Here is a 24,883-nt window from a genome sequence, read left to right as displayed (position 1 = left end):
ATCCAGAAAATCTATTTATCTGTAATTGTGCTGCCTCCAGACTGGGAGCGCGAGGCGGGTGGCGTGTAGAAAAGTGGGCGACGGGGAGGGAGGGGGATTTGTCGCAAAGCAAATGCCTAAGAAACCAGAGCTCCCGACCTCAGCTGTTTCTTACCTCACTCAGCTCGGCCGAGTTGTCGTTTCCATATTTCATGGCAACTCCAGAATTCATGACTGCACTTTTCAGAGCCGAGCTCCTCCTCCTCCAGGTCTCGGAGCTGACGAGTTGGGTTTAGCAGGCTGGATATCCACTGCTTGGTCCTCTCTGGCACATTTTAGTCTAGACAGCCATCTTCACCCAGGACAGTGGTGAAGCCCACACGAAGGATGCAGGCACTCCGAAAAGGAACAGAGCCGGCTCGCGTTTCACGGACGAGCCATTGCTGCAGAAGGCTGGGCGGCGAGGCGCGCTCGCAGCGGCCGGGCCGGCGCGGGGACCCGAGGCAGTGCCGCGCTCAGCGCCGCCTCGCGTCTCCTATGGTGCCTCTCCGCCCCCCATGACCAGGCTGGAGGGCAACCCCGGCAGGATCCGGCCTCCCTGGAGGGCTTCCCGAAGAAACCAGGGCGGCGGGGCGAGGAAAATCCGCGTCTCGGGTTCCGGGGAGGGAAAGCAACCTAAGAGAGCGCCGGAGCGCGGCTGCACTTCACGCTGAAGTTTCCCGTTTGAATCCTCGGGAGTTGTAAGTGCTCTCTGATTGAATACAGCTGTCTAGCTGCTGGCTACGGGGTGAGCGGAGGAGGCGGGGCCAGAAAGAGAAAAGGCGGGGGGAGGGGGGGAGGGAGGAGGCCGAGCAGAGGAGACCTCGCCGGGAGAGCAGGCATCCTTCCAGCTCCCTGCGATAGTAATTACAGGACCCAGGTCCAGGAGGAGAGAAGAAACAGGAAAAGCCACCTGAGTAATTGTGCAGAAAAAGTAAAAAACAAAACCAAAATAACTTCCCTCCTAGTAGCCACTTTCCATAATTTAAGAAGGTCAAGACAAATCTGAACACTGTACCTCAGGCAGCGCTGTGCACTTCTCATGGTACATTAAGATTTTACAAGATTGTGGGGTGGTCATTTTCCCTGATCAGTCTAAAGTCTACACTGAGGGTGTAAATTCACCGTCAAACTCCCCCCACCCACACCCCGGGCAGATTACAATTTCTGCATGTTCTTAATAAAGATTAAGATGCTCCATCACATGAAAGGCCCAAATTTCCCATCCTCTCAAACCCTCAGTCCTTAAAAATATTACATTTCCCATCCACTTCAACCCTCAGACCTTCCTTAGAAATCTTACAGCTCATCTGAGCAGAGCTAGATTTGTATTTCTGGGGTTTGGAGTATGAATCAGGAAAGATTCAAGAGGCTGTTAAATTCAGTGGACTCCTGGAATCAGAGCTCCCCTGCAGCCTTGAGTTTCCCTGAGGTAAAAACATCCCTCTGTGTGTGGCAGGGTGGGAAGAGAGAGCTAGAATTTTTCCCTCCATAAAGGTTAAAGTCCTACTGAACTTGAGATGCACTGAAAAATATTCTGATCCTTTAACAGTAGGTCTGCAGGATTGCTTTAAAGGCCTCATCAGTCACTTCTACACAATGGGAACAAAATGTCTCCATCCCCAATGACAGACCTTGGCACTTCCTGAAGCCTTCTATGAAAAAGCCATTAATTTCCAAGGCTGCTTTTTTTTTTTTTAAAGAAGTAGGATATTTATTTTGCTCTTTAAGAAGAAGGAAAAAGCTTGACCATTTGCATAGATCTTCTTACTCGTATGCCTTCCTGTTGAGTTCATTCATTGCCTGATGAAGGCTCTACTGGGATGAGGAAGAGTTGGCAGCTTTTATGGAGCACCGGTCCCAAGTTCTGGGGCACTGCCAGACTACAGCACATTAGGAGAAGCTCTTCAGCATGGGGAGGGTTTGGGAAGCCACATTATTTTACTTATTTAATTCATTAAAAACTGTTGAGAACTGTGTGCTTGAAGATGGAGATGGTGGTGAAATAATATAAAAATATAAAGAAGACTCAAGCATCAACCCTGCCCATAAGGTCTTTATAGTCTCATAAACAGAAATGACTATTCTAAATATAAATGGATACTTGCCATAAAAGCAGAACAAATGAAGACCTACAGCAGTTCAGAGGTGGGAAACAGGATTTTGGCTGGGTTGGGTGGGAGGAGAAGACTGTGAAGGACTCTTAGAAGAGGCAGCATGAGTTGATATTTGAAGAATGGCTGAGCCCAGCAGAGATGGGGAGTGAGGAGAAGGTATCCCATGATGTGGGCCCACTGTGAGAGAAAGTGTGGATGGAGACTGGAATGTGCAAAGCATGCGTGGGGAATGGGAGATATTCCATTCTGGAATGGAACCTGGATTAGATAAGTGAGTTGAAGCCAGATCATGGACAGTTTTGAGTGCCAGGCTAAAGAAATGGGCCTTCCGATTGGCAATGGGAAAAAAAAAGCCTCTAAAGGTTTTCAAGCAAAGAAATAATAGGATCAGAGCTGTGCTTTTTTAGACATTCCAGTGGATTTGTATCACACTCCTGAGTAACTAACATGAAGTCAAGTAGACTAGTGTTGAGTGTGATTCTGGTGTTTAAAGAAACATATTTTTCATACTAGATGGCCCTTAAAAACCAAGCAGATGACTTCATCTGGTGTTCAACCAAAAGAAAAGTGATCTGTTCCAAGAGTGGAGGAAAAATTGGCAGTACTGAACTTATTAAGAAGCAATATGTCTGCAGATTCTACTTTATGGACAGTATAAGGCATTTTCAAGAGCAGTGTTGACTATATGGGATTTTCTTCTTAAACAATGACTTTAATACTGAATCCCCACATAAGCTGGAACTCCACTACAATCTGGCATCTAAATGTGGTAAACTGGAAGTAGGAAATGGACATGCCAATTGGACTATCCCAACAATCCAGCAAGAGGCTAAAAAGGCCTGAATTGAGTTGGGACAATGGAAAAGAACCAGAGGTTCGTTTAAGATGTAAGAGGTTCTAATAGAAAGATAGTAAACAGAAACTGTAGTGGAAAGAGGAGAGCTTAAAAATGACTTGTAGATCTAGAACTTGACTGACTGGGGTTTTTGACAATGTTCTCAATAAAAATACATATTCCAGAGAAGAAATAGGTTAAGGAGGAAACTACATTTGGGATATCATAAGTTTGAAGTGGCATCTTTGTAAGTTTGAGGTGGCATATTCAAGTGGAAATGTTTAGAAGGAAGCTTGAAATGGAGCTATAAAGGTAAGTCAAGGTTGTGATGGAGATGGAGGTTTGGGGTAACTCCTATTAGAATTATAAATAAAACCATGGAAACAGGTAAGGTTGCCAAAGAAGATAGGACAGAGAAAAGAGAAGTGCTCTGAGGACATTATCTTAAGGAACATCTTTTTCATGGAGGGAAAAGAATAAAAGAAGAAATGGTAGGAAAGGCCAGTTAAAGAAACAGGAAGATAACCAGGAAGACTCTGAGTCTGGGAGCCTAAGGGAGATGTCAAGACAGAAGGGAAAGCATCAATATTACATGCTATAGAGGGGGGAGAAGCCTGAAGACTGATAAAAGAGCACCTCTAAGACATTAATGTCCTTCAAAGATAAATCTCTACACAAGGAATGAAGAGGAACTAGGGTTAGGAACCATGTACTACTCTTTCCATAAATTTGATGGTGACTGCAAATTGAGAGATGGGAGAGTTTCTTCAGGTAGGTAAGCAATGTTGAGTAGAGGGTAGAATGAGCATATTTGTAGTCTGGGGCTAAAGGAAAACCTGGAGATACAGAGGAAAGGAAGATGGAGCAAAGTTCTTGAAAAAGGAGAGAAGGAAAGGGCCAAGGACAAAAATAATGAGCTTAGCTTTGGAGTAGGCTTGGAGAGGAGGAGAATTCAGATGCTCCTTCCAAGGAGGCCAGGAATAGTTGGGAGAACTGGAGAATTTATAGACTAGTAAAGAGAAGACTTCAGAGATAGACGGTAACTAACAGCATTTGTTTGAAGAGCCATCCAACTTCCTCTGTGTGATTGTGGAGGGGTAATGAAGACTAATGAGAACTTGTCATCAAATTTTAACTTAATCACAGGAAGACCACAGAACTATCTGTCAGTACAAGGAGAACAGAGTAGTTGTGATTCCCCTCCCCTGAAATTGTTCAAGCAGAGGTTCAAGGCTGGTGGGACACACTGAAAGCCAGTGGTATAGAGAGTAGAGCTTCATGCAATCAGGGAGAGTCCAAATCAGTTTTCTTCCAATCTAAGATTCCATGAAACGAAGATTTTTTTTTTTGCATAGTTTAAATGTTTTGTGGTTTTTTTCCACCTCTTAGTTAGTTAGGAATCAGGCTGGGAATATCTACTATCAAGAAAGCTAAGATATTGCGGTAGACAAGAATGAAACTGGGTCAATGTCCTAAGTACGTTAGGAATGCAAGGAGCCCCTCAGCATGTCGTGTCAGCACACCAAAGGAGAATGAAAACCCACGTGCATTTCCAATATAATGAGAAAGAGGTCGCAAGATTAGTGCTCACTGTAGTTTACCAAGTATATAACTGCATGCCTGCAAATCCTTTCATACTGTGGCTGCCTCAGCACGACCCCTCTAGAAGAGCTTCTCCAAGTTCTGCTTCAGCAGAGCACAAGCCCCTGTCCACAGAGGTATGGACCGGAAGTGGCAGGGGAATTTATCAAGATGTGGGAGCAGGTCGGGTGAAGGAGGAAAACCTGTCTTCCGATTGGGCAATGACCTGGGTTCCCCTTATTTCTGGCCTTGTCTTCCCAAGAGGCTAATCTCTTCGCATCTGGTTTCTGGGAGAAGAAGAGGAGGCAGCGGTAGTTCCAGGAGCATTTCTGGGAAAGCAGAAGTTGCAGTTTGCATGAGTGGATGGGTCTGTGCACCGATCACATGCCGTAGCGCACTGGCATTGCCTTTCTGCTGTCAAGGGCAGGCTGGCCCCTCTATGTATGGCTGCTGACCTCAGTGAATTTCTACACAGTAGGGATTCTATTCCAGGTCTTCTCTTCACCCTACATTGGTAATGAACATCAGATTCACTGAAGCAATCTTGGGTAAAAGTCTTGAACCTCCGGCATTAAGGAAATTGAACTTTGGGGCTGGCTGACCTAAGCCCTCGTCTCCACCCCTAGGGGGTCCAAGCCAGCCTTGCCCATCGCATGAGTCCACTGTGCTGAGTCACACTGTCCTCCTCCAGACCACACAAGGAAACAAACTCCAAAATTGCTCCCGTCCCCCTTGACTCTCTTAAGCTAAACCCAACTTAGATACCTCAGATTTTAGGAAAAAAGCAGCCTGGTTAAGCTACTTCACACGAAGGTGAAAAATACTCATAATCTTCTCAACCAAGCCCAAAGTATTTGCATTGTAAAAGAGGATGCTTTGAAATAGTGCGAAATTGGTGGGATTTCCTGAAGAAGAAAGTGACTTTTCAGAGGAAAGGGGGATTTCAGAACCCTGTGGAGATGCAGGAAGTCCCAATCCTCTGAGTCCTTGAGAGTCATAAAAGTCAGGGAGCCCTCAAAGTACACACTCAAAAGAATTTCCTGCCCTGAATCTATAAGCCCACCCCCATAAGTCCAGAAATGCTCTCCGTAACCCAACTCCTGTGGCCGTCTGTTCAGGCACCAAGCCAGGTGCGGAAAGCCAGGACTAAGTCCCTGGCTGTGAGCCACCAGCCAGCCTCAGTGGCCTACCCTATCAGACATCATTTGCTCCAGGTGCCACAACATAAAGCATTCAGGAAGCATTGCACTAGATGAGCTTGGCCTTGGTCTCCGTGTTCTCAGAGAACAATGTTAAAAACAATCACCTAGCTCGTCCCTGGGTTCCACTTACATCGGTGAGGATGTGCAGCAAGTTTGCGGTGTTGATTCAAAAAAGAAAAGCACCCACTGTGTGCCAGACATTGTGCTGTGCCTTGGGATTCAGTGGTGTATGGGACAGGAAAAATCCTTGCTCTTACAAAGCTAGCATTCTTGGTGGAAAATGATTAATAAACAAATAAAGAAGATAGTTACAGTTTGTGATGGATGCTGTAAAGGAATTAAACAGGAGCTATGATGAGGGAGAGCAGGCCCCTTAAATGAAGCAGTCAGAGAAGGCCTTGATGAGATGACATTTCAGCATGAAGGTCAAGAAGGAGCCCACTAGGCAGAAAGTGGGGGAAGATGGCCAGGCACAAGGATGAGCAAGTGCAAAAATCCTGGGGCAGAAAAGGGCTTGACCCTTTCCCATAAACTTCAAGTTTTTAATTTAATTTAAATTTCAACAAAAAAGTAGACACTATGATGGAACATGACGAAAAAATGATGGAGGAGCCCATGCAGTGTGTGTGTTGGCCATAGATTTCATTCTGCGTGCATAAAGATGCCACAGGAAGACTTTAAGCAGGGCAGAGATATGATCCAATTTATGTTTTTAAAAAGTAAATCTAGGGACTTTCCTGGTGGTCCAGTGATTAAGACTTCACCTTCCAGTACAAGGGGTGTGGGTTCCATCCCTGGTTGGGGAGTTAAGATCCCACATGCCACGTGGCCAAAAAACCAAAACATAACCAACAGCAGCAATATTGTAACAAATTCAATAGAAGACTTTAAAAATGGTCCACGTCAAAAAAAAAAATCTTTAAAAAAAAAAGGTAAATCTATTCCTATACAAACTTTACCACTAAGTAACCTAAAAAGTAGACCAAAGAAAGTTCCTCATTTACATGAGTATTCCTGCAAATAAACGAAGAATTGATAGAATTAGAATATCCCTATTTTGCAACCTCTAATGAATTAATAGATTTAGGCATAAAGCATAATGGCTACTAACATCACAAAAAGACATGCAATTAAATACATGACTTCTGATGGAAGAATACAATACCACCTATGAAGCCATCTTAGCAGTTTTTAACATTAAGGAACATGTTACATTAGCCACAGAGATGCAATCAGCAAAATCTAGACTATAACTCTACAGGGCAAACAATCTGGTTTTTTAAACATGTAAATTGAAAGGGGGAGAAAAAAGCACGTGAAGGAGTGAGATATCAATGGAAGGAGAACCCCAGAGACATATCAGCCAGTTGCAATATGTGCTCCTTATTGGGATCTTGATTCAAATAACCTGACTGTAAAAAATTATGATACTTTATGAGACATTCAGAAATATACTTTTGAATATTTGATGCTATTTTAAATTATTAATGTTTAAGGATATGTTAATGGCCTTGTGCTTATTTATAGATATATATTGAAAGATTTAGGGGTGAAATGATATGATGTCTGGGATTTGTGTCAAAATCCTAGAGGAGTCAAGGAAATCAATGGGGTTTTCAATGAAACAGACTGCCATGAATTGATAATTGCTAAAGCTGGGTGACAGGTGTAGCTCATGCTACTCTCTCTGTCCACTTGTGTATGTTTGAGAATCTTCATAATAAAAAGCCAAAAAAGGACACTTTTACCTTTATGTAAAGAATGGGTTGTAGCATCATAAATGTAGTAGAGCAAGGAAACTTGTAAAAAGCTATTATAGTTGTAAGAAGATGCCTGTGGCTTGAAACTCAGTAAAATCAATGAAGACAGTAAGAAATGGATGAACTTGAGATATATTATTTAGGTAAAACTGACCCGAACTTGGTGAATAATTGGATGTAGGTAATGAGACAGAGAGAGGAATCAGGATGACCATCAGTTTTGGGGTTGAACAATTGGGTGTGGGGAAGGACTGGGTTTGGGGGAATCAATGCTTCCACTTTAGACACATTAAGTTGGAGATTCCTATTTGACATTTAAGAGGATGCCAACAGCAGTTGGATAAATGAATTTGGGGTTCAGGGGAGAGTCAGGCTAGACAAATGGATTTAGAAGTCATCAGCATATAGATTATAGTTGATGTTGAAAGCCACAAGAACACATGAGGTCACCTAGGGAAAGAGTGAGTAAAAAGATGCAGTCCCAGGACTTATCATTGAGGTGCTCCAATATTTCCAGAGGATAGAGGAAGAGAATCCAGCAAGGAAGATCAAGAAAAAGTATCCAGTGACAAAGAGCAAAACTGAAGATATGACATCATAGATACCAAGAGACCAGTGTGTCAAGGAGAGTTGCAACCTATGTGGAATGCTGCTGAGAGTTCAAGAAAGTGGCAACAAAGAAGTGTCCTTTGATAATGGAGTGTCCTTTGACAACAAAGAAGTGTCTATAGTTGCAACCTATGTGGAATGCTGCTGAGAGTTCAAAAAAGTGACAACAAAGAAGTGTCCTTTGCCAAGTGTCCTTTGGCAACCTATGTGGAATGCTGCTGACAGTTCAAGAAAGTGACAACAAAGAAGTGTCCTTTGGTAATGGAGATTACTGGGGACCTTGAGAGGAGCAATTTCATTAAGTGGTGGCGATGGAGAGAAGCTAGATTAGTGTGGATTGAATAGTGACTAGGAAGTGAAAAAGTTGAAAGAGTACATGGGGGTAACTTTTGAGAAGCATGTTGCCCAAAGCCTTACTACTACTGAACAATCTGATGAGAGCCTGAACCAGTCCTAACTTCTACTTCTGAACTTTTCTCCCTTTACTATGCCCCTTCAGTCAAGTTATCTTGGAATCCCTTGGCTGGGATTAGAGACTCTGAGTTGTTAGCACAGTGGACCCCTCCCTAAACTGATAACTGTTCCATCATGCTGGGTCTTCACCTTACTGTTTATGAAATCAGCTATATCACTTTTAGACCCAATGACTTACTGCTGTGAAATAGATGGACTGCAGTAGATAATCTGGTTCATCTGTGTTTGAAATTTGCTAAGAAAAGCCCACACACCTATGGTCAATTAATCTTCGACAAAGTAGCCAAGAATATACAATGGGAAAAAGACCCTCTCTTCAGCAAGTGGTGCTGGGAAAGTTGGAGAGCCGCATGTAAATCAATGAAGTTAGAACACACCCTCACACCATACACAAAAATAAACTCAAAATGGCTTAAAGACTTAAACATAAGACATGACACCATAAAAATCCTAGAAGAGATCTTAGGCAAAACATTCTCTGACATAAATCATACCAAAGTTTAGGTTAGTCTTCCCAGGCAATAGAAATAAAAACAAAAATAAACAAATGGGACCTAATCAAACTTATAAGCTTTTGTACAGCAAAGGAAACCATAAACAAAATGAAAAGATAACCTACAGTCTGGGAGAAAATATGTGCAAACAGTACGACTGACAAGGGCTTAATTTCCAAAACATACAAACAGCTTTTCAACTCAATAAAACAAACAACCCAATCAAAAATTGGGCAGAAAACCTAAATAGATATTTCTCCAAAGAAGACATACAGATGGCCAATGGGCACATGAAAAGATGCTCAACATTGCTAATTATTAGAGAAATGCAAATCAAAACTAAAATGGGTATCACCTCACACCAGTCAGAATGGCCATCATTAAAAAGTCTACAAATAACAAATGCTGGAGAGGGTGTAGAGAAAAGGGAACCCTCTTGCACTGTTGGTGGGAATGTAAATTGATACAGCCACTATGGAGAACAGTATGGAGGTTCCTCAAAAAACTAAAAATAGAATTACCATATGATCCAGCAATCCCACTTCTGGGCATATATCCAGACAAAACTATAATTCAAAAAGATACATGCACCCCTATGTTCATAGCAGCACTATTCACAATAGCCAAAACATGGAAACAACCTAAATGTCCATTGACAGGTGAATGGATAAAGAAGATATGGTACATACATACAATGGAATACTACTCAGCCATAAGAAAGAATGAAATAATGCCATTTGCAGCAACATGGATAGAACTAGAGATTATCATACTAAGTGAAGTAAGTCAGAAAGAGGAAGACAAGTACCATATGATATCACTTACATGTGGAATCTAAAATATGACACAAATGAACATATGTGAGAAACAGAAACAGATTCTCAGACATAGAGAACAGACTTGTAGTTGCCAAAGGGGAGGGGAGGTGGGGGATGGATGGAGTGGGAGTTGGGGATTAGCAGATGCAAACTATTATATATAGAACAGATAAACAACAAGGTCCTACTGTATAGCACAGGGAAGTATATTCAATATCATCCTGTGATAAACCGTAACGGAAAAGAACATAAAAAAGAATGTATGTATATGTATAACGGAGTCACTTTGCTGTACAGCAGAAATTAACACAACATTGTAAATCAACTATACTTCAATTAAAAAAAAGAAAAACATTTGCTAAGAAAGGAAATACTTGAAAACTATTTCCAGATTAAACCTCACACATAGAACAAACAAAAATCCAGCCTTCTCAACTGCAAATATAACTCAAGCACAGAAAGCACCCCTGTGGTGTGTGTCGTCTCGTTAATTACATTCACGGACTGTCTCACACCCGCCTAGGCATTCTACTAACCTAGAATCATTTGGCATCAAGATCCCTGACATCATCAGTGGGGAATTCCTAGTTGAGATTCACAGCCACATGCATGCATCATGTGATGCTTCAAAAACTTCTTCGCTGTCTGATAAGATGTTTTGGAGTCCAAAACTTAGTATCTGTGTCATCTTGCCTTAAATATTCAGAATATTTTTAAAAAATCTTTACTTATTTGTTAAGTTTCTTTAAACTATATCAAATTCTCTACGGAAAGGAAAAATAATCAGGGGAGATTAGGGATTTGGAAATCCAAGGAAGTAAAAAAAAAGTCTTAAATCCTCCCAGGAGTACTTGCATATGGCCAGTCTCCTGGAGAGGAAAAAGAAAAAGAGATGCATGAAAATAGATGTAGTAAAATTTGGAGAAGTTGCTTAAATTAAATGAATTCCAAATGCCTGCCACTGTTATTTCTGGAGCTCTTTGGGAGGCTAAAACAACATCATTCCATTTCTCTTTTAGCTAGAATACGTTGCAGCAGCTGCCCCGAAGGGACAAAGAGAGAATTAATATAATATAATGTCTCACAGACCTAATGACAAAGGAGGCAGTTCGCCTGGCATCATACCAAGCTGACAGATGAAGACGGAAGATCTGAGAGACAGGCTGGGGAAAGCCATCATCCTGGACTTGGAGTCCACCAAGTGCCACTGGCTGGGCGCTTTGGTAGAGATTTCCTATAGGGACACTCTGAGCCATGAGGAACAGGCTCTGCCTGTCTTGATAAGTCACCTTCCCTCTCCCAGCCATCCTCAATAGTTCTGCACAAGTGCCATGTGAGCTCAAACTTTCCCTTCAGAGCGAATGCTCTTTAACTGGCATGTCCAGCCATGACCCTTACTTGTGCTCCAGTTCATGTTTTTTCATGTGACTACCAGACACTTTTAAGTCTTGTCATCACCATAAAGCATATCTAAAACTAAACTTGTCATGTTCCACCAAAACCCAGGTTAAATTTCAGCTTGCACATTTCTGTAAATAGAATCAGAGTTTCCAGTAAAATAACTCTGGAGTCATTTTCAATTCCCTTCTCCTTCATCTCCTCTTCCAGGCATTTAGCCCTTTCTCCACTTGCTCTCTACTTTTCCTGATAGCAGCATCTTCCAGGCCTTATCTTTTTTTTTTTTTTTTGGGCCACGTCGTGCAGCTTGCAGGATTTTAGTTCCCCGACCAGGGATTGAACCCAGGCCCAGGCAGTGAAAGCGCCGAGTCCTTACCACCAGAGAATTCCCAGGCCTTGTCTTTTTATACATTGCTAACTGCACTTAATGACATGACTCAACTCCAAGTCATTCTGCATACTCTAGCCCAGCTATTTTTCTCCAAAATACAGCTTTCTTTCATGTCATTGTACAAGTAAATCTTTTTAAAGATATTTTATAAGCTTTATTGAAATACAATTCATATACCATAAAATTCACCTTTTAACATGTACAAGTCTGTGGTTTTTAGTAATATTCACAGAGTTGTGCAACCATCACCACTATCTACTTTAGGAGCAGTTCCACGTGTAGATGTATTTCTCATGTATCTGTGGGGAGGAAGGTGATCTCCGCGTCTTACTCTTCCGCCATCTTGCCCCTCCCTCCACCACTATCTACTTTAGAACATTTTCATCACCCCTCCCCCAAAGAAATCTATAGTCTTTAGTCATCATTCTCCATTTATCCCAACCACCAATTTACTTTGTGTCTGTATGGATTTGCCCATTCTGGACAATTCATACAAATAAAATAAAACAACATGTCACACCTTATATCTGTCTTCTTTCACTTAGCATAATAATTTTCAAGGTTCAACCATACTGTAGTATGTATCAGCATTTCATTCCTTTTTATTGCCAAATAATATTCCATTGTACGGTTATACCACATTTTGTTTATCCATTCATCAGTTGATGGATGTTTGTTTCCATTTTTTTGGCTATTATGAATAACATAGCCGTGAACACCTGTGAGCAGGTTTTTATATACATATGTTTTCAGTTCTCTTGGGTATATGCCTAGGGATGGAACTGCTTGGTAATTTGGTAACTCTATGTCTAACATTTTGAGGAACTACCAAATTGTTTCCTAAATGGCTGCACCATTTCACATTCCCACCAACAATACATGTAGGTTTCAATTTCTCTACATCCTTGCCTACACTTACTGTCTGTGCTTTGATCTTTCTCTTCTCCAAAATCCTTCAGCATTTCTGGCCTTGATGGCTCCATTAAAGGCTAAGCTGTATGATGGTGAACTCAATTAAGTAAAGGGAAAACCAGGACTCATATGGCTGTGTCAGTATTAGAAAATGGAAACAATTCTGTTCCAGTCGGTAGATAACCACTGCCCCAAACCAGAGGGTGCCCACTCCCTGACCACTCGCTGCCCAGGCTGCCCCATTCCTACCTCTAAAAACCCTCAGACCTTTCCACAGTTTAGCAGCCATAGGACTAACACTTGGCACAATCAAGGGCTCTAGAACCTTTCTGCATTGCTATGGCTGGTCCCCATTGTCAGGTATATTTTGAATATCACCCCTGGAGAAAAGAGGTCATATTTCTTAAATGAAGACAGAATCAAAGAATAAAGTTATTATAGATACCCAATTACATGGTTCCATTAAACAATTATCATACTCTTAAAGGATTTCCTAACAGCATTTGAATCAGTATTCCCCAACCCCTTTACCACTCTCTGAATATGAAACCCACTGAATGTTCCACAGTCTTGACAATGCCAATCTCCCTTTCCAGCACAAGTCCCTTCCTGCTTGTGTTTCATTCCTGTACTGATCTTTTTAAGATTTCATGTTCCAGAACTAACCAAAATATCTGACTTATTTTCCCAGTTATTAGGAACACAACTCTTTGAATCATCATCAGACTCCTCTTGGCCTTTCAGAGCCTGTTCTGTGGAAGTCTATGGCACGTGAGAAGGTGTGCAAAGACCACTGTCCACACTAATGAAAACTACCCTTATTTTTCCCTCACAACCAAAATATTAAGATTTTTACCCCTTTCTTCACACAGCTGATGTTTAACTCTTTTCATTTCAAATTATTTTGCACACACCATTATCTGGCACCAATGATAGAGAGGGAAATGAATCTCATGGGACATGAAAGCTAACCCTAAGATGCAAACATTGTTATTTGGAGGAATTTGGAAATCTGAAGAGCAAGAAATGGATAACAATTTTAAACTAATTTCTTTTACTTTTCTTAAGGCAGGAACCTACTTCAAAAGTGAACATTCCTCTAGAGTCTTGAGACAGTGGCATCAAATTAATGCCTTTTCATATTCAAGAAATATTTAGTTATCAACTACAACATTCATGCATCTCACTAGGTACTAGAAATATAAGGGTGAAGAAAAACAGATGCCATCGTTGCCCTCAGTTGATCCTAGAGTCACGTTGTGGTAGAACACAAAGATGGCCCCATCTTCACAACTCCTTGGAAACATGTCTTTGTCTGCAACTTTGCAGTGCCCTCCCACTCTGATTCTGGACTTGTCCATGTGACTTAACTTGGGCCACTAGAATAGGCCAGAAGTAATGATGTGCCTTTGCCACGTCAAGAGGCCATTCGTGTCTCCTCTTGAGCATCTGCCACTAACAGGTGATCCCTGAGGCAGCCTTCTGGAGGAGACAGACATGTGAGCTGTTGTCCCAGTCACCCAAACTGAGGCTTAGATCAGCAGTCAGCCAGCTGATCCCCAGATATTTGAGCTAGCCCGGCCTCTACAGCCAAGAGCAACAGTTGCCCTGCCAACCTGCAGCTGACCCCAAATACACGAGCAATAAACACTTACTGTCGAGTGCGAATGAGATTTTGTGGTATTTCATTACACACCATTATGTGGCAACAGATAAATGATATATCACTTAATCATAAAAATGAACATAAGGGACTTCCCTGGTGGTCCAGTGGTAAAGAATCCACCTTTCAATGCAGGGGACGAGGGTTCAATCCCTGGTCGGGGAACTAAGATCCCACATGCCGCAGGGGCAACTAAGCCCACGTGCCACAACTACTGAGCCCGCGCACCTCAACTAGAGAGCCTGCGTGCCGCAAACTACAGAGCCCACGCGCTCTGGAGCCCACGCGCCATAACTAGAGAGAGAAAACCTGTGGGCCGCAACTAGATAGAAGCCTGCGCACCACAACGAAGAGCCGGCATGCTGCAACTAGAGCCGGCACGGCCAAAATAAATAAATAAATAAATAATTTAAAAAAATGAACATAAACTCACAAGCTGCAGTATGTGCTCTTGAGGCAGGAGGTAGATGGGCCCCAGGCTGAGCAGTTGGAATTTGTCCCCTGTGGACAGATACTCCAAGAAGAAGAGGAGGAGGAGCTAAGCCCTGCCCAGATAAGAGACCACATATTTCTCATTCTCAAGGTCAAGGAGACCTTCCCAACTACACATGCACAGAAAGGCTCCTTGGAGGTCAAAAAGGGAATGATGTCAACCTACCCATAGGCCTCTTCACTAGAATCCATCTTGGCTAAGAGATGTGTGCGCACACATGGGAGGACACTGAGATGAACCAAATATGGACTCAGAACCAGGCAAAGCAAGATGACTGGCCAGAGGAAACCCAGAAGAAATGTCCCATATAAGTGATTCAAACTACCACGAGGGCACGACTCTCCCTCTGAGCCCGCCTGTGTGTCTATCCACCTGTACTCTTTTTCCTCCTAATAACACTTTACTTGTTTCACTACTTGCTGTCTTTGTGGGAATTCATTTCTACAAAGCCGAAGGGCCAGGGCTTTGTCACTGGTCACTGGTCTAGTGGCTAGGATTCAGTGCTCTCACTGCTGCAGCCTGACATCAATCTCCGGCTGGGAACCGAAATCCTGCTTCAAGCCTCTGCAGGCCAAGGCCACCCGAGATCACTCTGAAGAACATGAATATAGAAATATGAGAGCACATGAGAGCTAGATCTAGCCTAGACTGGGTGGGGAAGGGAGGTCAAAGAACACTTCTTTAAGGAAGAGATGTGTGAGCTAAGATCTAAAGGATGCACAAAAGTTAGCTAGGTGAAGAGTGGGGGGAAGAGTTGTTTAGGTCACTGGAGTGGCACGCGCAAAGGCCTTGCAGGGAAGGAGTACAGACTTTAAGTCACTGTAAGAAGACCAGTGTGACTGGAACATGGCGATAAAGGGGAGAGTGCAAAGCAATGAGGCCAGAATGATAGGCAGTGACTGGAGCAAGCAGTCAGCCTTATAGAACACATGAAGGCTTTGAGACTTGATCCAAACAACAGTGAGAACTCCTGAGTGGTTATCAGATGGCAGTAACAGTGGTTCTTCTCATGTGCTTACCTAGCTGTGGAGTGGGTACAGGGTTTCTCACACAAACACCTTGTAATTTGCCCAATTTTTCAAGCTCGCTCTAAAACAAGGATATCATTCATCCAGCCATTTATTCAATGAATATTTATTAAGAGGCTCCAACTTAGAACGAATATATGATTCAGAGATTAAATGATTGAATGAGCCTGCACCGAGCAATCTAATAGGTACTGGAGAGACCCAGAGACAGGTCTCCTGTTCTTGATCTGCTCACAGTCTAGTAAGGGAGGTAGACATGAGAAAAAGACACCCCTTCTAGCCAGAGACATATGAACAATGTGCTTTAGACGTGGAGAGAAGGAGTATCTAATTCTGTGAGGGCCAAATTACACACATTGGAAGTAAGATGAGCTTGAGGAGTTGACAGTTCCTATTCCGACCTGAAAGTATCTGTCATAGTTGACACTGACGGCTGAGTGGGTAGCTGGGCTGACGACAGGCTAGAAAGGGGAAGCAAACAAGGGGGAGAGATCCAGCGTACCTTCCTGTATGGAAGTCCATCTCCAAGTCACAGATCAGTTCAGAATTCAGCTATTTTCTTGGATTCCTACTGTTTTGGGATGTTCTTTGTGCATCCTCTAGTGGGAACCATAGTATGTGAGAAGATATCCATACTTCAAAATAGATATTTCAGATTCTCTCAAAGCTCGTGAAGAGGCCCATATAAGAATGTTCCCTTTTTTAGAAAAAAAGATGAAATAAAATCAAAAGATCATGGAGCTTCATTTTGCTTTTAGCTGGCCTTTTAAAATGATACAATAGGCAAACAAAAGGCCATTTTCCCAATTACAATATGGATGGACTTGGGAATGAAGGTTGGATAACTGTAACTCCCTGTTCTAGAGATTTTTATGGGGACTCCGTTTTCTTGAAAGTCCTGATTTGTTCGTAATAGAAAGAGGGCACCTAAGTGCTGCTGGTGCCAGCAGTACCACCTGAGAGAACTGTTTTGCTCAGCCCCACACGGCATGCAACCAGACGTTTTGAGTGGTGCTGAGTGCACATTTGCCACGGACCAGGCAAGAGCCTCACCAGGATTCTGAACTCTCCACATTCGGTCCCACTGGGCCATCATGTTCACTTCAGCAGGTCAGTATGAAGACTCAGTTGGACCGTCTTAGTGTTCTTTCGAGGGTTTGGCTCATTTTGGCCTTTGCTGATGGCCTTTGATTCCCATATTCCCTTTGTTTGCAGATTTAATCTGCCAGTGAGCTTTGTTCTCCACCAAGCAATAAAAAACTTTTGTAAAGAAATACATTATAAGCTCTATTCAGTATTCATGTTCTTGGCAAATAAAGTTGGCAATTCTTATTATCAGATGAGGCTCTTTTAAGGTGAGGATTAAAAGATGTTAAATTATAAATCCCCAGTTCAGCTCTGGTGCTCTCATTCCTACATCCTCATCCCTGCCCGGAAATCCCAAATTCCTAACAATATCCATGTCAGCAAACTTTCCTTCAATAGCAGTTCCCAAAGGTACTGTCCCTTTTATTGTTAGAATTACAAGCATATTCTTCCTATGCTGAATACAATTATTTGTCTAGTGGGTGCCCAACAACTTATAGGTATTTGGTTAAACCTTATGAAATTAGTAAATAGCAGCATCAATTTTAAATAGTTCAACTTAATACTAAGTACTGTGGCACAAAGCCAGTTTAGAAGGTCAAATTTGAAGTATGTAAGTTATTTTGATAGCATCCAGAGAGGTCAAATGCTCTTTATTTGACCTTTTGAAAAAATGACAGAAGATTGGATTCTTTCTCCTTGTAAAGTACCCAGACACTGCTGGGCATAAAGCCGACTCTCAGAAGATGTTTCTTCTACTAAGTAGGAGAATCTACTTAACATTAGTCATATTTACAATCGAAAGGGTATAGAGGTAACTTGAGAACATTGCTTAAAGCCCTTTGCATTGCTAACTGAATTAAAGTAACAGTAACAAGTAACAAGAACAAAGGAAAAGATAAATTTACAGGCCTCATCTGCAAGCAAAGGCAACTACCTACTCTTGATGGAAATGAATTCTCATAAGAGTTGAATATTGTCCTAGAGCTCATTTATATTTCTGTCATGATTCAATAAGTTCCAGGAGTGAAACTACATTTCACATGGCCCACGTGAGCCCTGGCACATCTAATCTACAATCTCCGCTTTTAATTTACATCTGAAAAATGAATGAATGAGCAACTACAGGGATATAAAAGTCAGGGTCACATAAACACAGTGCATAATTCTATTACACCTGATGCCCAGCTCTGAACAAATAAACTCCATTACATGTGCTGGCTTTGTATCAAAGAGGGTACACCAAACTGCTTTCTCATCCCATGGCAGACATGCGAAATCTGTCAAATAATAGCATTCAGCCCAACCCACTGCCTTGATCATATATATATACACATATATATATTTATTTATTTATTTTTCTAAAATCAAGTTTCATTTTAATAGCATTCCTTTTTAACTTAAGCAAAGCAAAATGGAAATAACACTGGAACAGATGCAAGAGTGTGGTGAAAATGTCTTCTTGGACAAAGCTATTTTAATGAAAACAACACTCCATGCAGTCTCTCTGATTCCTCCTCAGTATTCAACCATCTAAATTAGATTCACTTCACTGGCTGTCTTCATCAGATTTCATGAAACTGGGGACTATCCAAAAGAAATAAAAGGTGAGGGTTTTCCTTAAAGTGGGGTGCTAGGTTTTGAACACAAACATTCAGGTTAAGTGAAGGAACTTGATTAAACCCACAATTCAAGATAATGATGAACTGAATGCTGGCACTCAGCTGCCTGACACACTTTAGCATGTGAATTAAATTTTCTGTTAGCTAACCCACTTAAAAAAAAACTGTATTCAAACATCTCCCTTCATGGAATTGGCCATATGTGGAATTAACAGACCCTTGGGTTGACACGGAGCTTGGCCTGCAATTTCTGAGTTTGCTGGAAAAGTGAGTTTATTGCATTATATTAAAATGGACACTGGGAGACTTATTTGAACATATGACACTCTAATGGGCATGTCTATTTAATCATATGTGCCATCACTCAAATATATACAGGTGTACCAGCAGTTATTTTCATGAGCGATAATACTACAAAGGGATGTGTATGGCCAGATGCTAAGGAAGGCACTTCAAATAAGGGGGTGAGTTCATGTGACAATGATAGGGAAAGAGCTGTCATGATGTATGACGTGAATCCTCCTAAGCACATTCACAACTCTGTAGCAAAATGTTTTCCATAAAACCTTCATTCCACAAATAGAATTAAAAAATGAGATGGTAGCATATGGCCATGTAAATTTTAATGCAAGCCACATGTCTTCAACAATGCCAGTGTGGATGGGCTAAAGATGATGCAAATGGGGAAAGGTATACTATTAAGTTGGCTACCTCACAACACCCAGATGACCCAGAAATTCCAGAGCCACTTCGTGACTATCCAAAGGAAAAATATGATCAGAATCTAATTTCAGCCTTCTTATTCACAGTCTATAGACGTAAGATTTTACAGAGCTTAAATATCACAAGATGCATAGGGAGACCTAAGTGCTTTATAAATCACATAAGGACAAACGGGAAGCAAACCAATTATAAAGAGGTGGAGACCAGATGATTTCCAATTATTGATACTGCACTGCTGGGAGATGGATTGAGATGGATTTGTGAAGGAAATTAGATATAAATGATGAAGTCTTAAAGAGTTTAGTTAGCTGCAGAGTAGCTACATTTTGAGTACATTCATTTTTTTTTAAAGCACTGTACTACATAGTTTACATATATACATGGTATCATTGTTATTGCCATTTTGAGATGAAGACAATTAAAGCTCAGTGATGAAATAATTTCCCCAAAGTCACAAAGTTAGTTAAGTGCCTGAATAGAGATGTGAATTCAAAGCCTATCTCATCTGATTCCAAAGCCTGTTCTTTTTCTACACAAGTGTTCACAAAGGTAGTCTTTCATGTATCACCTTTATAACTTTTACCAGACCATGTACCATGTGTGTTATAATCTACTTAATATTTTTTCTCTAATTCATAGATTTATACTTCATAGAATATTTATTTTAAAAGAAAAATTTATAATATTATTAATGGAAAATATAATTTGCCATAAGCAGAAGGCAACTGAAAAATTAATTAAATTCTGACTAAACACGGTTGCCTACCCAAAGCTCAGAATCTGGGGTCTGCCTTTTCCTTATAAGGAGGGCTCAGACAGTAAAGAATTAAAGCACCAAAATGAGGCTTTTCTCTTGATGTAAACAGAACTGAAAGAGAACTAAAAGGGGAATTCTGTTACTGTCCTGTGATACAGTCTTATCTGATGTGTGTGGCCCATGTGGCTATACCACCTGGAGTCGCTCTGCCTGCCACCTGTGGCCAGCTGGCCACGCCTGGGGAAGGACACGTCATTGGCTGACCATTTTTGGTAAGGAAGACAGAAGGAAATTGATTGGATCCTATCTTTTTTTCAAATCAAAATTCAGCTCAAAAGAAACTAGATCTCTGTGTCCATGTATGATTCAATTAAATTTATATGTCACAAATCTCAGAGCAAACTAAAAATTAAACACAGGGCCAAATTCTTACAGGACACCAATGTCCCACAGCCTTGTCCTAGAGCATACTGAGTCTAGGAACTGTTGAGTATCCTTTGCCATGCTTCCTGGTTAAACTATTGCAGGACATCATCATGCGAGCCTCACTGGACCCCGCCTCCTTACAAAACTTCTTGGAGAAGACAGGCTAGAAGTTCTTAGGACCTTGCCTACTCCTGAGCAAAGCTGACTCAAAGAGAGGCCACTTGAGGCCAAAAGTCATTTCTCAGCATAATTCTGTCCTGGTTTTCTCCTTACTTCTCTAAAAAGTACAGAATGACAGAATGGCTATTAGAGTACCAGGAGCATCACCATAAAATACTAAAAAACTGACACCATGTATCAAACAGAATAACCAAGAGATATTTCTACATCCTTATTTAAAAGTATTTTGTTTCCTAATCTTCTATACTTTGACTCCTTAGCATATTTAACAAGTATATAAACTTCTGCAAAAATAAAAACAATATTTTGGTTTTCTGTATGCATGTACTATGTTTTCCCAGAAAAACCTACATTCATGTGTACATATTCAAACCTACTATGTAGTAACACACACACACATACACACACACACACACACACACACACACACACAAGCTGTTTGTCTCAAAAAACTGAATTTCAGTAGCAGAGATGGCAATAGATCCTAAGTGAGAAATACACTGAAAATGGAAGAAATACAAATTCAGGTCATGTCAGGAAAACAGGATTTTCCAATGGTGATAAAATTATATATGAGGCAAGACTATTTAGAAAAATGCACCAGACTCACTGCAAAAAAACAATTTAAATGTCACCCTGGGAGAAACAGAGTATTAACTGGCAAAGAAGCTTGATAATCTACAAGCCCTCTACTTACTCTGAATATTTATATTTGGAGAAATACAGGTTTATTTTAGAATTAGGAGAGCATATTGCTTGTATCTTAAAAATTTTAGGAGCCAGCAACTAGTTTAATTATTAACAGAGTTCCCTGACCAAACTATCACTTCAAAAAAAGTGGTTTCCACACACATCACACCCTCCTCTTTGCAATGTAAGGCTGGGCCCGGCGCCTGGCACATGGACATTACCGAATGAAAACCATGGTACATAAATTAGTATATAGGTGAGGTCTTGCTCTTAAATATAATATAATTTGGCCAGATTTTGGAAATGTGAAGAAAGATTTGACTCGAATGACAATCCATTCACCTCCCTCCAACAAGGTGTCAATATAGCACTAATGATGCTTTCTCAAATATTTTTAATATACTATCCACGCACTTCCTTAGTTGACACAATTATATCAACAGCTTTAGGAAATTCAATTGCTCTGATTTTCTAAAGCTAAATTTTTATTTAAAAGGAAAAGCATGGCTGTATGATATTTCATCATACACTCATGATTCAATAATCATTTTGCTCTATTTTAGTGAAATGTCCTCAAGACAACTGAAACTGAAGCCTAAAATGTTAATGTGGAACAGGAACAAATTTACTTTTCGGTCAAGGTATGATTTTTTAAAAATATAAACAATTTTTTAACTATGTAGATAATGCTCACTGTAGGAGAATGATCATTTATTATGCAGGTAGTGTGCACTGCAGACAAATTAAAAAATGCAAATGTGCAAAAGAGAAGAAACTAAAAATTACCACTCACCTGATTGTGTCAAGATAAACACTGTTTTCATGTTGGTAAGTATCCTTCTAGTATCCCTATGACTACATGTAATATATACTAGTTACAACTAAGATTTGTTTTTTTCAAATTAAAAAAAAAAATCAATTTATTTAAACTATAAAACCTCAAAACAGTTCACCCATTTCTCCCACTTCCCACCCTCTGCCCCTGGCAACCACAGTTCTCTGTATCTATGAGGTTAGTTTTATATATATATGTGTGTGTGTGTGGATTCCCCATATAAGAGAGATCATATAGTATTCATCTTTCTCTAACTTATTTCACTTGGCATAATGCCCTCGAGGTCTGTCCACATTGTCTCAAATGGCAAGGTTTAATTCTTTTTTATGAATAAATATTATTCATATATATACTACAATTTCCTTATCAATTTATCCATTGATGGACGCTTAGGTTGTTCTTTATCCATCGATGGACACTTAGGTTGTTTCCTTACCTTGGCTATTGTAAATAATTCCACTATGAACACAGGTGTGCAGATATCTTTTCAAATTAGTTTTTCTTTTCTTTGGATAAATACCCAGAATTGAAATTGCTGGATCATATGGTAGCTCTATTTTCAATTTTTTGAGGAACTTTCATACTATTTTCCATAGAGGCTACACCAATTTACATTCCCACCAACCGTAGATGAGGGTTCCCTTTTTTTGGCATCCTCGCCAACACTTGTTATTTCTAGTCTTTTTGATAATAGCCATTCTAACAGGTGTGAGGTGATATCTCATTGTGGTTTTGATTTGCATTTCCCTGATAATTAATGATGTAGAGCATCTTTTCATGTACCTGTATGTCTTCTTTAGAAAAATGTCTGTTCAGATCTTCTGCTCATTTTTAAAATTGAATTATTTGGTTTTTTTGGCTCTTAAGTTGCATGAATTCTTTATATATTTTGGATATTAGCCTCATTAGATACATAACTTGCAAATATTCTCCCATTTGGTAGGTTGCTTTTTCGTTTTGTTAATGGTTTCCTTTGCTGTGAAGAAGCTTTTAGCTTGGTGTAGTCACTTATTTATTTTTGCTTTTGTTGCTTTTGCTTTTGGTGTCAAATTTTAAAAAATCATCACCAAGACCTATGTCAAGGAGGTTACTGCCTATGTTTTCTTTTAGGAGTTTTATGGTTTCAGGTCTTACATTCAAGCCTTTTCATTTTGAGTCAAATTTTGTGTATGCTGTAAGACAGTGGTCCAGTTTATTATTTTGCATGTGGCCATCCAATTTTCCCAGCACCATTTATTGAAAACATTGTCCTTTTCCTGTTGTATATTCTTGGCTCCTTTGTTGTAAATTAATTGACCATAAGTATGTGGGTTTATTTCTGGGCTCTCTGTATTCTGTTCCTTTGAACTATGTGTCTGTTTTTATGCTAATAAGATCCTGTTGTAATTACTATAGCTTTGTAATAGATTTTGAAATCAGGGAGCATGATGACTCCAGCTTTCTTTCTTCTTTCTCAAGATTGCTTTAGCTATTTGGGGTCTTTTACAGTTCCCTACAAATTTTAGGATTTTTTTGTTCTATTTCTGTGAAAAATGCCATTGGAATTTTGATAGGGATTGCAATGAATCTGTAGAGTGCTTTGGGTAGCATGGTAATTTTAGCAATATTAATTCTTCCAATTGTAAGCATGAAATATTTTTCCATTTATTTGTATCTTCTTCAATTTCTTTCATTAATGTCTTATAGTTTTCAACATACAGATCTTTCATCTCTTTGGTTAAATTTAATCCTAGGTATTCTATTCTTTTTGATGCAATTGTTTTCTTAAATCCTCTTTCTGATAGTTCTTTGTTAGTGTGTAGAAATGCACAGATTTTTATGTATTGATTTTGTATCCTGCAAATTTATTTTGAATTTATCCTGAATTCATTTATTAGTTCCAACAGTTTTTTGATGGAGTCTTTAGGATTTCCTATATGTAATATCATTCAACTTCAAATAGTGACAGCTTTACTTTTTCCTTTCCAATTTGGATTCCTTTTATTTCTTTTTCTTGCCTAATTGCTCTGGCTAGGGCTTCCAATACCATGTTGAATAAAAGTGGTAAGAATGGGCATCCTTGTCTTGTTCTGGATCTTAGTGGAAAAGCTTTCAGCTTTTCACCATTGAGTATGATGTTAGCTGTAGGCTTGTCACATATGACCTTTATTACATTGAGGTAAGTTCCCTCTATACCCACTTTGTTGAGAGTTTTTATCGTGAATGGATGTTGAATTTTGTCAAAAGCTGTTTCTGCATCGCTTGAGATGATCATATGATTTCATCCTTCATTTTGTTAATGTGATGTATCACACTGACTGATTTATGGATGTTGAACCATCCCTGCATCCCTGGAATAAATCCCTCTTGATTGTGGTGTATTATCCTATTACTGTATTGCTAAATTTGGTTTGCTAATATTTTGTTGAGAATTTCCACATCTATGTTCATCAGGGATACTGGCCTGTAATTTCTTTCCTTGAGGCATCCTTGTCTGGTTTTGGTTTCAGGGTAATGCTGGCCTTGTAAAATGAGTTTGGAAGAGTTCTGGTTCAAGATGGTGACAAACCCTCAACACATTTGGCTTTGAAAACCAACAAGGCTTGTGTCCCGAGACCTACAAGACTCTAGCCATCTGAGAAGCCATTCTTAAAGGGCTCAAGTGCTTGGACTCACCTATACTTGGGCCCACTTCAGAGGCAGCTGATGGTGCCCAGACTTAGTAAAGGAGGCTCACCTGCTTATATTAAAGCATCAGTCTGAGGGGCAGGCATCTAATTCAACACACACAT

The 24,883-nt window shown here is 40.3% G+C and overlaps 1 protein-coding gene across 2 annotated transcripts in view; it reads right to left on the bottom strand.

Moving 5' to 3' along the window:
- The window catches only part of MCC (MCC regulator of WNT signaling pathway), a 418,786-nt gene that overhangs the window by 263,271 nt on the left and 130,632 nt on the right, over window positions 1-24,883 (bottom strand). Inside the window, exon 1 of one of the 2 annotated variants that reach the window (XM_061189514.1) lies at window positions 155-727. The exons of the other annotated variant lie outside the window; for it this stretch is intronic. Within the exon in view, the coding sequence (XP_061045497.1) occupies window positions 155-211 (57 nt within the window). The 5' untranslated portion in view covers window positions 212-727. Of the gene's footprint in view, window positions 1-154; window positions 728-24,883 lie in introns of those variants that run through there. 2 annotated transcript variants of the gene reach the window in all.

Source organism: Eubalaena glacialis, chromosome 4 (genome assembly GCF_028564815.1).
Source record: "Eubalaena glacialis isolate mEubGla1 chromosome 4, mEubGla1.1.hap2.+ XY, whole genome shotgun sequence".
NCBI lineage: Eukaryota > Metazoa > Chordata > Mammalia > Artiodactyla > Balaenidae > Eubalaena > Eubalaena glacialis.
The sequence above is the reverse complement of the archived record's forward strand: the minus strand, read 5'-3'. Positions and strand labels throughout refer to the sequence as shown.